The sequence below is a fragment of the Odocoileus virginianus genome, chromosome 12 (assembly GCF_023699985.2).
Source record: "Odocoileus virginianus isolate 20LAN1187 ecotype Illinois chromosome 12, Ovbor_1.2, whole genome shotgun sequence".
NCBI lineage: Eukaryota > Metazoa > Chordata > Mammalia > Artiodactyla > Cervidae > Odocoileus > Odocoileus virginianus.
Window position 1 is genome coordinate 58,337,313 of NC_069685.1, and position 12,848 is coordinate 58,350,160.

General features: G+C 40.1%; 1 protein-coding gene across 3 annotated transcripts in view; it reads left to right on the forward strand.

The window, feature by feature from the left end:
• The window catches only part of BICDL1 (BICD family like cargo adaptor 1), a 78,179-nt gene that overhangs the window by 5,964 nt on the left and 59,367 nt on the right, over positions 1 to 12,848 (forward strand). For all 3 annotated transcript variants that reach the window (XR_011490711.1, XM_020904216.2, XM_070475388.1), the window contains exon 2: positions 1,187 to 1,402. Coding sequence is in view for 2 of the 3 variants with exons in the window: in XM_020904216.2 (XP_020759875.2) it covers positions 1,187 to 1,402 (216 nt within the window). In the remaining variant the exon portion in view is untranslated. The remainder of the gene's footprint in view (positions 1 to 1,186; positions 1,403 to 12,848) is intronic.

The window sequence follows — 12,848 nt, forward strand, 5'->3', positions numbered from 1 at the left end:
GCTGTGCTGTGTTGTGTTTTGCTGTGTTGTGCTGCGCTATGCTGTGTTGTGTTATGTTGCGTGGCCTCTGGTTGTGGGACAGCTTAGTTAGTGTGTCACAGAGACTTAGTTGCTCCACTCCGAGGCATGTGGGATCTTAGTTCCTGGACCAGGGATTGAACCCACATCTGCCTGTATCGCAAGGTGGATTCTTAACCACTGGACCACCAGTGAAGTCCTCATCCTCTGCTTTTTAAGTAGGAAAACATACTTGACTCTGAGAAGAGGCATTCGTATTTATCTTACAGAAACAAAAAGATGTTCTTATTTCCTTCAATCCAAAAAAGAACTCTTTTCTTTTGTTGCTCCTTCAAACCATCTGTACTTTTCCTGTATACCATTTGTCACACTGTACAACATAATACTTTTATCAACCTCTCACTAGAGTGGAAACTCCATAAAGGGAAAAACCAAGTCTCTTTTGTTCAACATTATTTCAGTGGCTAACCTATAACAGGCACTCAAGAATGAATGAATCAGAAATAAGTGTGCAAGGACCGTAGGCTATAATTTAATAAATGTAGGCCTGAACTTGCCTTAATGATTTTGAAATGCAGTGCTTTATATAGCAGCAAATGTTTATTGAGTTGTGATTTAGAACATTAAACAGTCAAGTGAGGGAGACCCCAATCCCAGCTCTCCCATTTGCTAGAACAGACCTTATGCTGGTTGCAGAATCTCTTCTGTTGCTTCATTTTAAGAAGAGGTAGTTGATCTGGAGGACTTCTGTCTCTGAAAATTCTAAGTGCCTGGTATTATGCCAAGCATAACAGATGACAGCAAAAGAAGCTTTCTTAAGGGCTTGTTTTAAGTTGCTTAAATGTATATTTCACCGATTAATAGACGACTTCCTAAATTTCAGGTGAGTTCCTAAGTCTAGAACCCCCATGCCCAAGGACAGGAATAAACATAATAACATTAAGTATTTCAGTAGGAATGGGGTTCTCTTTGTGAAGTTAGCCTTCCTTACTCTGGCAGAAAGGGATATTTTTGCAGCTGTGAAATGGGCAACTTGTCCTATTGGGCAGAGTGTTTTGTTGTGCTGACTGACTAGGAAAAAGAAAAGTTAGAAGTGTATGAAAAGAGAAAAAAAATGAATGACTCTGTAATTTTTGACAGTTTAAAAATTCTCTTCATTTTCACCCAGCACTTAGAACAAGAGAAACACGAACTAAGAAGACGATTTGAGAACCGAGAAGGCGAGTGGGAAGGGCGTGTGTCTGAGCTGGAGAGTGATGTGAAGCAGCTTCAGGATGAGTTGGAGAGGCAGCAGGTTCATCTACGGGAAGCAGATCGAGAGAAAACACGGGCCGTCCAGGAGTTATCAGAACAGAACCAAAGGTTATTGGACCAACTCAGCAGGGTGAGTCATGAGTTAAGAACTTATGGTATTAGAAAAAAAGAATTTATGGTATAAAACACTAAAAGTTAAAACAGAGCTTCTGTTTGATGTCAACATATATATGGTAAGAGTAAATCTCATTTTTGTTGCCTTTGGTATTGATACCAGTAAATGAAGTGTTTTTCACCTCTTAAGAATTTCAGCTGTGGTGAACTAGGCGTCAAGAGCAAAGACCCTTGCTTGTCACTGGCTATCTGTGAGCTTTTGGCAAACTTGGGAGTCTTCTCATTTTTAAAATCTAAGAGTTTGCTTAATGATTTGATGTTCCTTATAGCGCTACAAGTCTGTGATTCTTTTACCTAGAGAAAGCCTGTCACTGGTAAAATTATGTTAATGTATTTAGTTCAGCTATTAAATGGTGCCATCTTTTAAAAAAAAAATACATTTGCCATTTTTCTTTTCTTTTTTTTAAATTAATTTATTTTTGGCTTCCCTGGGTCTTGGTTGCTGTGCCTGGACTTTCTCTAGTTTCAGCGAGCAGGGGCTCCTCTCTAGCTGCAGTGTGCAGGTTTCTCTTGTGGAGCATGGGCTCTAGGTGTGCAGGCTTCAGTAGTTGCAACCCGTGGGCTCAGTAGTCATGACATTCGGGCTTAGTTGCTCCATGGCATGTGTAATCTTCTGGACCAGGGATTGAACCCATGTACTCTGAATTGGCAGGTGGATTCTTAACCACTGGACCACCAGGGAAGTCCAAATGGTGCCATCTTTAAACTGAAAGCTTACGGAAAATCTCTAGAGCAAATGATTTTCATTGTGAATGCACATTTCTTATTACTTAAATATGAAAGGAGGTATGTGTAGCTGTATATATAAAATGTGTTCTCTTTATTTCTACATTAAATAGGAGTTCTTTATTTGTACCTTTATAGTGTGGTGTCATAGAAGTATTAATTAACCAAAGTCAAGGTTGTAAAATCAATGCAAAGAAGGAGTATGAGAGCTGAGTAGGTGGAAATCTAACTTAAATATGAGCACACCTTTTAACAAATGCAGCAATGTTGTTAATGCCCTGGTCTTTAAAGCCACTTACTTTTGAAAATTAAGAGCTGGATTTACTTTTATACCTCGTGCCTTCTTATGTATTGAAAATAAAACGAGTTGTTACTCGTATTAGAGGAAAAAAGAACTACTCTGATCGCATCCCTGAGCACAGATGTTCTCAGGAGAAATCTGTCTTTATCCATGCCCTTGTCCAAATGGTTAGTGTTTGGTGCTTAGGCCTCTGGGAAAGGCTCAGCTAGAGCAGCATATGGAGTTATTTCACTAGGTTGTGTCTTAGTTGCTTCTCATGGGCACCTTGTGCTGTGCTTAGTCGCTCAGTCGTGTCTGACTCTTCGAAACCCCGTGGGCTGTCGCCCGCCAGGCTCCTCTGTCCATGGGGATTCTCCAGGCCAGAACACTGGAGTATTGTGGGAGCAATACTGGAAGGTTGCTGTGCCCTCCTCCAGGGGCATGAGGACCCTGAGACTGGTCCAGACCTCGTGCCTCACCAGGAAGTACAAAGTACACGCTACCAGCAGAGGAAGGGAGAGGAAGGAGGAGAGGTGGAACCAAGGGTGCCGGCGGGTAGAGGGGGCAGGGGAGAGACCCAAGGAGAGAGATGCCAAAAACTTGGGAAAGAGCTAGTCACAGGAGCTCTCAGGATGTATGTGAAGGTGAGAATTCAGGTGGTGGTGGAGCTGCCTGCACGTTTCTCACTAGGGAATCAGATCGCCATTTGATTGGCTGGGAAGGAAGGGCCGGACAGTTCTTCAGGAAGTCATTACAGGGCCAGCTCAGGAGCCTTTCAGAGTCAGTTCTAAAACCTTTTTCAGCAACTGGGAAGGGAATCTCTATCCTTTTAAGATTTTATAGGTTTTTGAGCCTTCATCCATCATTCATGAAAATTTTTTTAAACTATTGATTTATGGCTGTGCTGGGTCTTGGTTGCTGCGTGGGCTTTCTCTGGCTGCGGCGAGCAGCGGCTACTCTACCTGCGGCGCTCGGGCTTCTCATTGTGCTGGCTTCTCTGGCTGTGGAGCATGGGCTCCAGGATGTGCAGACTGCAGTCGTTATGGCGTGAGGGCTTGGTTGCTCTGCAGCGTGTGTGATCTTAGTTCTTGGACCAGGAATTGAACTGGTGTTCCCGGCATTGGCTGGGACCCCTGGACAACCAGGGAAGTCCTCTCATTAAAGATTGACCAGGTCGGCTTGGCCAGATTGATTTATTTGTTCAAAAACATTTAATACTTATTCTGAATTAATGTTTTTTATGGAGACTTATGAAAGGGATACAACAAACCAGAACAGTTTAAGAGGAAATTATTTCTTGGGAGCTGAGTTCATGTTACAAAGTGACATGAGCAGAAGCCACCTCAACTCTGCTTTTTGATCTGGTGAAAGATAGGTGGTGGGAGAAAGCAAGTTTTAACATGACATAGGGAGAGCCCTGAACTTAGAATTCAGATGCACGTTGAATCTTGACTCTGCTTCTTTACTGGGTGACCTTGTTTATGACTCCCTCTCCTTATCTTTGAAATGGGGGTAAAAAGTTGTACCTAATGCGAGTACTGTTGAAATTGAAATGAGATAATGTGTTTAGTTTATGTTAAGCAGAATATGAAGTTAAGAATTTGTTTCAGTGTGGATGGTTATTTTACTAAGGTAGTACTTTTATAGTTGAGGTTCCTCTGCCTAATTTTTCTGTAGAAAATTCTGATAAGTGGTTCCCAGAAGAATATGGGAGGATAACATTTCTGCTAGATCTAGATTCTTGTTATCTTCTCTGGCCTTGAAGGTAGGCCCTTGGTGAGTTTTGTGGCTTTTTTCCTTTCTCTCTTTAAGCAGGCCAAGCCCCTTGGGTTTCCATCAGCAGCCAGTTTAGATTGCATTTTATTAACTGAGTATTCAGGAACTAGAGGAGTGGAGTACTTTGAAGTGAATTAAGATTCTCTTAGGACAAGTTAACAACCAGAGAAAGTAGTAGAAGGCCGTGCTTTTCTTACAGAGTAAATAATGTGTTTTTATAAGCATGAAATGTATGATATCTAAAATGTGTTGATATTTCCGTGATGCTTTTGTCCAGAGTTTTTTTTAAATTGAAGTATAGTTGATTTATTTGTCCAAAGTATTTTTTTTTGTCCAAAGTATTTTAAAATATATTTCCTTTGCTGCTATGGCCTCCATTTTTTTTTAATGTTTGTTTGTTGAGATAGGATTCATATACCATAATATTTGCTTTTTAACAGTGTACAGTTTCACTATCACCACTATCTAATTATAGAACATCTCACACCTCTCAAAAAAGGAAGCTTGTGCCAATTAGCAGTAATTCCTTGTTCCTCCTAACCCCCATCCCACATCCTGACACCTGAAAACCATTAATCTACTTTTTATCTCAATGGGTTTGTCTATTCTAGACATTTCTTGTAAATAGAATCATACATATGTGACCTTCTATGGCTGACTTCTTTCCCTTAGTTTAATGTTTTCAAGGTATACCCACATTGTAGCTTATATCAAAACCTCATTTTTATGGCTGAAGAATATTCCATTGCATGGATGCAACACATTTTGTTTATTGATTCATTAATAAATGGACATTTGGGTTGTTTCCGCTTTTTGGCTCTTATAAATAAGGCTGCCATAAACATTCATATTCAGGTGTTTGTATGACCAAGTTTCTTTCCAGCTCTATAAATAGAATGCTATGATGTATATCTCTTAAGCTTTCGGATCCATGTTATGATGATGGAAGGGATGGGAACTGTCCTAATTTTATAGCTGAGAAAAACTGGAGGGACCAAAAGATATGTGACTTATTTAAGGCTCTTCCAGTTCAAGACTGATGAGGGTTCCTTTGCCTCAGTTTCAAATTTCTGAGGTAGCAATCAAGGTCACAGGCTTTGGAGCCCAGACAGCCCTGAGGCCAGACACCAGCTATGCTATTTACTAGCTGGGTGAGTACAGGAAACTTTTTCCACTTTTTAAAATCTTAGTTTCGTCCTCTGTATAATGGAAACAATAGTATTATTACTATTATCTGATGTTGTTATGAGGACTGAATGAGTTAATGTGTGTAAACTCTAACTATGATGTCTAGCATACAGTGAGTGCTCCTTAAATGGTAACCATCATATCCTCATCATGAAGATGAGATTTCTGCATCTAGTCCAATGTTGATTCTCTAATTTGAGAGGATGGAAGAATCTGAAGTGTCCCCAGCACTTATTAGCATGTGAAACTGTTTTGTCTAGAAGTCAAATCTCTTTTCAAAAATATTTGTGTAAAATTGACCCTCCTGGGAGTTGAGTTAGGTTTATCCTGTAGCACCTAGTGTCGACATTGCTGCGTATATCCTGAGGATACCTTTGTTGTTGTTCAGTCCCTAAGTCATGTCTGACTCTTTGTGACCCTCTCATGGACTGTAGCCCACCAGGCTCCTCGGTCATAGGATTTCCCAGGCAAGAATACTGGAGTGGGTTGCCATTCCTTCTCCAGGCGACCTTCCTGATCCAGAGATTGAACCTGTGTCTCCTGCATTGCAGGTGGGTACTTTACTGAGCCACCTGGGAAGCCTTTGTTTCTTCTTTGTAGAAATGTCTATTTAGGTCTGCTCTCCATTTTTCAGTTGGGTTGTTTGTTTTTTTTTGTCGCTGAGTTGTATAAGCTATTTGCATATTTTGGAAATTAAGCCCCTACTTGGTCACATCATTTCCAAATATTTTCCCCTGTTCTGTAGGCTGTCTTTTCATTTTGTTTGTGGTTTGTTTCCATTGCTGTGCAAATTTGTTTTTATTTCTGTTGCCTTGGGAGACTGACCTAAGAAAACATTGACAGTTTATGTGAGAGAATGTTTTGCCTATGATCTCTTGTAGGAGTTTTATGGTGTCATGTCTTATGTTTAGGTCTTTATTTTTGTGTATGTTGAGAGGATATGTTGTAACTGCAGTGATTTACTGGCAAGTGGCCAGCTTTCCCAACACCGCTTGCTGAAGAGACTGTTTTTTTCCAGTGTATAGTCTTACCTTGTTTGTTGAAGATTAATTGACTATAGGTCTTGGGTTTATTTCTGGGCTGTACCACATCTTTATCCATTCACCTATTGATGGACATTTAAGCTGCTTCCCTGTCTTGGCTATTGTGAATAAGGCTGCTGTGAACATAGAGGTGCATTATCTTTTTGAAATACACAGTTTTGTCCAGATATATGTCCAGGAGTGGGGTTGGTAATTCTAGTTTTAAGGAACTTCCACAATGTTTTCCATAGCCGCTGCACCAGTTTACATTCCTACCAGCGGTGTCGAAGGTTCCCTTTTCTCTACACCTTCTCCAGCCTCGGAATGAATGGAAAGCAGGCTGATGTGACCGTGGCTTAGGAAGAGGTCAAAGGGGAGTAGTCAGTGACCAGATGATGTAGGCCCTTTCCTGCCATGATACAGATTTGGGGTTTTTATTCAATGTGCTGCGAAGCCAGTGATCTGCTTTTGGCAGAGGAGCATCAAGACCTGATCGATAACTATTTTAAAATTTTACTCTCACTACTGTGGGAGAATGGATTATAGGGGCCAGCACTGGAAGCCTAGAGGTCAGGGGAGAAGCCACTCTCCAGTGGAGAGTTGATGGTCACTTTGGTTATAGAGGTGATGAGAAGGGTTAGATGGGGTGTATGTTCTGAAGGTAGAACCAACCAAGGGTTTTGAATGGAATGGATGGATGTGAGAAAGGGAGTTAAGAAAAGAATAATAAAAAATGATTCCTGGGTTTTCGTCTTGGGCTCCCTAGGGAATGGTGGCATCATTAACTTGAGAGACCAAAGGTTAGAGGAAAGGTTGGAATATAAAATTGAATAATTACTGTTGGACTAAGTTTGAGCTACCCTTTAAATATCCACATTGGTTTCATATAAGTAGAACAGTGAGAATTCTGTTGTGTTGAGGTGAAATATTGCGTTAAATTTCCCACAGCCATCTGAGCACTCTCAGTGCCTGAGGCTCTGTTTTATAGCACCTTCTGTCGATTATCCCCAAGAATTTATTCGGAGTGACTGAAGCTGTATTCACATGAGTTCTCGTTCCATCTAGCCCTGACTTCTACCCTCTATGACCCCCCTCTTCTCGTTTGTCCCCCACACTCTCAGCCGCTAGGAGAACCCCTCTTAGTTGGTGGCTGTGGGATGACATGAGTAGGAGGAAGTTGGTGCAAGCAGGTGCTTTGTCTGTCTTCTGCCTGTTCTAAGCTGGATTTCTCAGTCTGCCTCTAATGCCTTATCCACACACAAAGAAGGTAAGATGCACACTAGCTGGAGCTAATCTTCCCTGAAAAGACTAATTTTCCCCTGAAGAGTAAACAGATCCCTGTTCTTTAAACAGCTCATTTGGGATTAGCAGCTCTGCATCCGTGTACTTTTTGAAGCAAATTTCTCCCAGGTTTCTTTCTCAGGGTTAAAGGCTTTAAAATTGTGATTTTTGTGGCTCTGCCTGGTGACACACAACCATCCTTGTTTCTAGAACACTATTTTATAGTGAACAATAGCTGCTCATCAAAAGTAGTTTTAATTACTGAATGGGCTTTTGGGGGCAGGGGCCTGTATTTTACTTGTCTTCTCCTTAAAGTCTGTTTCATTTACTGGTTTTGTGTTGTAGAAAAGACGACATGGCAGTTTTTAGTCAGCTTATCCTTGAAAGAAGTTTTGAAGACAAGATTATTTCCCAACCAGACAACAGTAATTCAGAGTTCCAAAAGGACACATATGGGACCTCCTCAGATCTCGTTACCACTCTGTGGTGAAACTGGTAGCAATTATTCTTTATTTGACAGATAAGGAAACTGATCATCAGAAATTCAGTGAATTACTCAAGGCTTTAAAGTGGTTATGGATTAACTAGTGGTGTTGATTGGTTTTGTACCTTTTCTAGGAGAGGTGGTCAATCAGAAACAAAAACCTTCTCACATGTATTTCCATCTCACTGGCTTGTTTTGTTGTTGTTGTTGATATTTGCTGCATGTTGTTTTGAATGCCCCTTAACTTCAGAGTCACTGAGTAAAATGAATCCAGAGGTTTAGGGTCCACTTTCAGCAGCTTGTGTTTGTTTTATCAAGGAGGTGCTATGAAGATTGAGAAGGATTTGTTAAGAGGCTCACTTCAGCTCAAAGAGAAAAGGGGTTTTTGCCTATAGGAGCTTTCTGTGAAGACAGCATTTTCAGCTTTTTCCAGATTGGTACTGTTGCTAATTAGTAGGTTAAACACATTAAGGTGGTAATTGCTTGTTCATTCAGCATACGGGTGTTTTTATGGGTAGATTCGTATCTTGATTATTTGAGACTGATCTTAATTATTTACCCAGAGAGGACCGTGCCTGATTCAGGAATCTTAGGTTGGTTCTGTTAGTTACAACTATATCATGTTTTGATTATCTTTTTCAAAAGAGGAGAGCCAGAGGTTCTGGCACATTAAGTCTAAGTTTGGGGGGTTGCCAGGCCCAAGATTTAGATGAATCACTGTGGGAGTAGGTTTTCTTAATGCTGCTAGAGTTGGCTTAGTACATTGATAGTCAGCTTTTTTTTTTTCAACCTTGAAATCTGGGTTCCCTTGGTCTCTGTTGACAGATCAGTGTATTGTGTTGGAGTGATGGAAACAGAGTTAAATGAGCTGCCCCTGCCTGGAGTGAGGTGAGGCCTCTAAGTTTTATACTTGGCAAATGATTGCAGGTAATAGTAAGGTTGGCCTTTACTGGCAGAGAAAACAAAAAATGGCCACAAATTATGCACTCTTTTGTTACCTATGCTGGCTGACCTACAGGTCTGGTTCCTAAATATTGTTGCCTTGAAAATAATATCTGTATTCAGTGAGTAGACATAATCAGCAGAAAAGCTGATAATGTTTAAACCGTGACAGCGTCTTCTCCATCGCTCTTCATTGGCATCCAGGACAGTGATCTGATGTTCTCATATACTTTTTAGAACTGAAAAAGAACTTCCAGTCTAGCTGGACTAGACTAGAAAATGTTTGTAAATGTCTTCTTTTCAGAGATTCTACTAATTTGACTATTTTTAAAATTTTGTCACACTTTAAAGAGTCATTACCAGAATACACATCATGTGCTCTCTTGAGATGAGGGCCACATTAAATGAGTGAAAGACCACTGGTGTCTCAGGGTGTGCTGCCAGCTTACCTGGCCTTTGTGCCCTCTCCGTTAGCTAAATAGCATGACACTGTTGTAAGATGAGCTGTGTAGAAACTGGCCGCATTTGTAACTACTTCAGTGCTTTAAAATCAAAGCTAAATCCACAAATACACTGATACTGAGTAAAGCAAGTACTATCATCCTTATCCTCCAATTTCAATTTTTTTTAAGACCTAGTTATTTTTAATGATCTTATAAATCTTAGTCAAATTTATAAAATATTTAATATTAATAAAAGGTTACCCTTATCTGTATCTGTTTATTGAGGCTTCTTGTAAGATTATATATGGGAAAGCATATGGAGAGGGAAAACCCACCCCCACCACCACACTCATAACTTGGACAGCTATTGGTTTAGATCAGTGGTTCCCAAACTGTGGTCAGAGGAGCCGTAGGTTTCTAAGAGGCAGCTCAAAATAGTTTCAAGGAGGGAAGAGCTGAAAGGGACATTTCGCTGGTGGATTCCTGTCCCCTCCTCCATTTCCATTTCAACCTGAGCAGTTTTGTGTTTCATGCATTAAAGTTCTGCTTAATATTTTATTTGGAAAAAATGTTTTTTTTTGCCTGTGTATTATAACATGGTTTGTAAATCACTGATCCATTAGTAAGGAGTTAAGGAAGCTGAGTGGGCTGGCACCTGTTGTAACAGTGCCACGTGTCCCATTTTGTTCCAAATGGAGAAGCCGTTGGTCTTTTTGTACTCAGGCAGTATCTCTGATAATCACAGATTTGAATAAATTCCTTTGACGCTATAACCTGGAATAGAATTTCCAAAGAAAAAGGATATGTTTTTCAAATTGCCCTAGGGTAGTATGGTGGTTTAGTCTCTAAGTCGTGTCTGACTCTTGAGATCCCATGGCCTGTAGCCCGCCAGGCTCCTCTGTCCATGGAATTCTCCAGGCAAGAATACTGGAGTGGGTTGCCATTTCCTTCTCCAGGGGATCTTCCCAACCCAGGGATCGGACCCAGGTCTTCTGCACAGCAGGCAGATTCTTTACTGACTGAGCTGCGACACACATTCATTTTTATATTAAGTAGGGTAACATTAACTGTTATAACAGATTAACCCTGAGATCCCAGTGGTTTTTGTTTTTCTTTCTCATAAAATCCAAATAGTGTTCCTCTTTAGACATGAAGGAAAAAAATGGAATTCTCCTTTAATGGAAAGGGTTGGCCTGGAAAACAGAAGATCTCAGTTCTAGCCCATGCTCTGTCACTAACTTTCTGACCTTAAAAAAAAAAATTCACTCTGGTTCTCAGACTGTGACTGTAAAATGAAGGAATTGAACTAGATGGTTCTTCCACTCTCTAAATGTCCATGTGTATAGACTATTTATGTGATCTCTATTGAAAAGAAAATGCTTAAGGGAAACATTCTCACATTTATGTGGTATATTGAGAATCTGGGAGCTTTGTAATGTTGCCTTCTTTACATATAGAACATATCCATCCTTCTCTGAGACCAGAGATGGTTTCTTCTCTCAACAAAATTCTTGCCTCTGTATGATGAGAGATAGATGTTGAAATGGTTGGTGCCACTACAGAATGTATTTTCCATTCTGGTCATGATGTATAAGGTACTTTCCATGCACACGGCTGATACTATAGGCAGCGAGGAGGTGTTTACATGCTTTTCCTGTTTAAAATTAAGCAGCATGGTATAAGCTGCTTTTTTTAAAAAAAGCCTGACATTCCCAGTTCTCTACAGATAAGTCAGGTTTTCCACACTGCCCTAGTATCATTAGTCACATTCAGTGTTGCGTGTTTATCATTCGCTGAACTGGAAGAATTCCCCCTACACACACCTCTCGTCATCAGTTGCTAGGTTACAGCTTTTTACATGGTCCCAGTCTGGTGATGTTTCTATGGATACCAGTCATTCTTTCCGCTATGGCATTGCTGTGGTCAGGCTCAGAGTGCAGGGAAGACGTAACCATGATGTCAGAGGTGTTTTAGCATATGGCCTTCCCTTTAGATTCATGATAAGACTTAAGTAATAGATGTCAATTTCATGTTTCCTAATATTATATAAAATAACTGAATTTTGGATATACCTCATCGCTTAAGATCTTTATTCCATAATTATTTCACAGAAATAAAACTAACAAAGTTATAAACTGTGCACAGAAGACCTTCTATTCTCTGTCCATCCAACTCATACTCCACACAGTCAGCCTCCTCCCTTCCTGAAGGGAGGGCTGCTGACAGAGGATAAACATTAGCTTGTCCTCAAAGGTTAGGGGCACTGACCTGTGATGCTCTTTCTTAGACTCAGTTTATCTAAATGATAAAGCCTGAGGTCTATATTTCCTTGCCACTTAATCTCACAATGATGTTGGTTTTCCTGCTAGGCTTTAGACAATATGAAGGCAGGGACTGTGTCTTTAACTGATTTTTATCCCAACAATGCTTGGTATAGTGCCATACACATGGCCACAATCTTGAATAGGTTTATTGATCTGAAGACTGAAAGCGTAGGTAATTACCACTTTGACTTCAGATTTCTAGCATAATGTTTTAAGATGGTGAGAATGCCTTCTTACTACAATTTTGAAGGTCAGGTTTAACCTGTTACTTAGCTTCTACTGTCTGACTCTTTGATCTTACACTTGAGGAAACAATTAGGACCTTAAGAGGATGTGACTCATCTAAGGTCACAGAGCAAGAAAAACTGTGGTTTATGCAAATAGGTGTTATAAAAAGTCTGTAAAACACAGTGTTTAAACTCTGCAGTAAAATTAATTCTCTTAAGCAGTAGTGTTTTCTTTTATTGAGATTACTGAAAAGGAACTTCAGTGTTTAATAGGAACTCTACGAAAAGCATACCAGTTTTTATTTAGAGTCGATTCAAAGCCTTGCTGTCTATTTTGATATTTGACTTATTCTTCAAAAACCAGATTGAAGTTGAACATAGCATAGGATTGAGGCCACTTTTTCAAAATTAACATCCTATTTAAAAACTGGCAGAAATGAATTCAAAAGTCATTCCTTGCATGCACTTCCTTAAAGTGAAAGGAATTTATTTGTCAAATAGAATCCTTTGGGGGAAAAACAAAGTGAATGAAAAATGTGTCTTCTGAAACACAGACTGCCAAAGATGTTAGTAATGGACTCTAAGTGCCAATGGGAGAGACAGACAGATCCCAAGAGCACTGGGAAAAATGACAAAGCAGAAGCTCTCAAGAGATGAATTGTAATTCAACATGAACCGCCCCTCCTTCCTGGGATCAAAGAATCTGCCC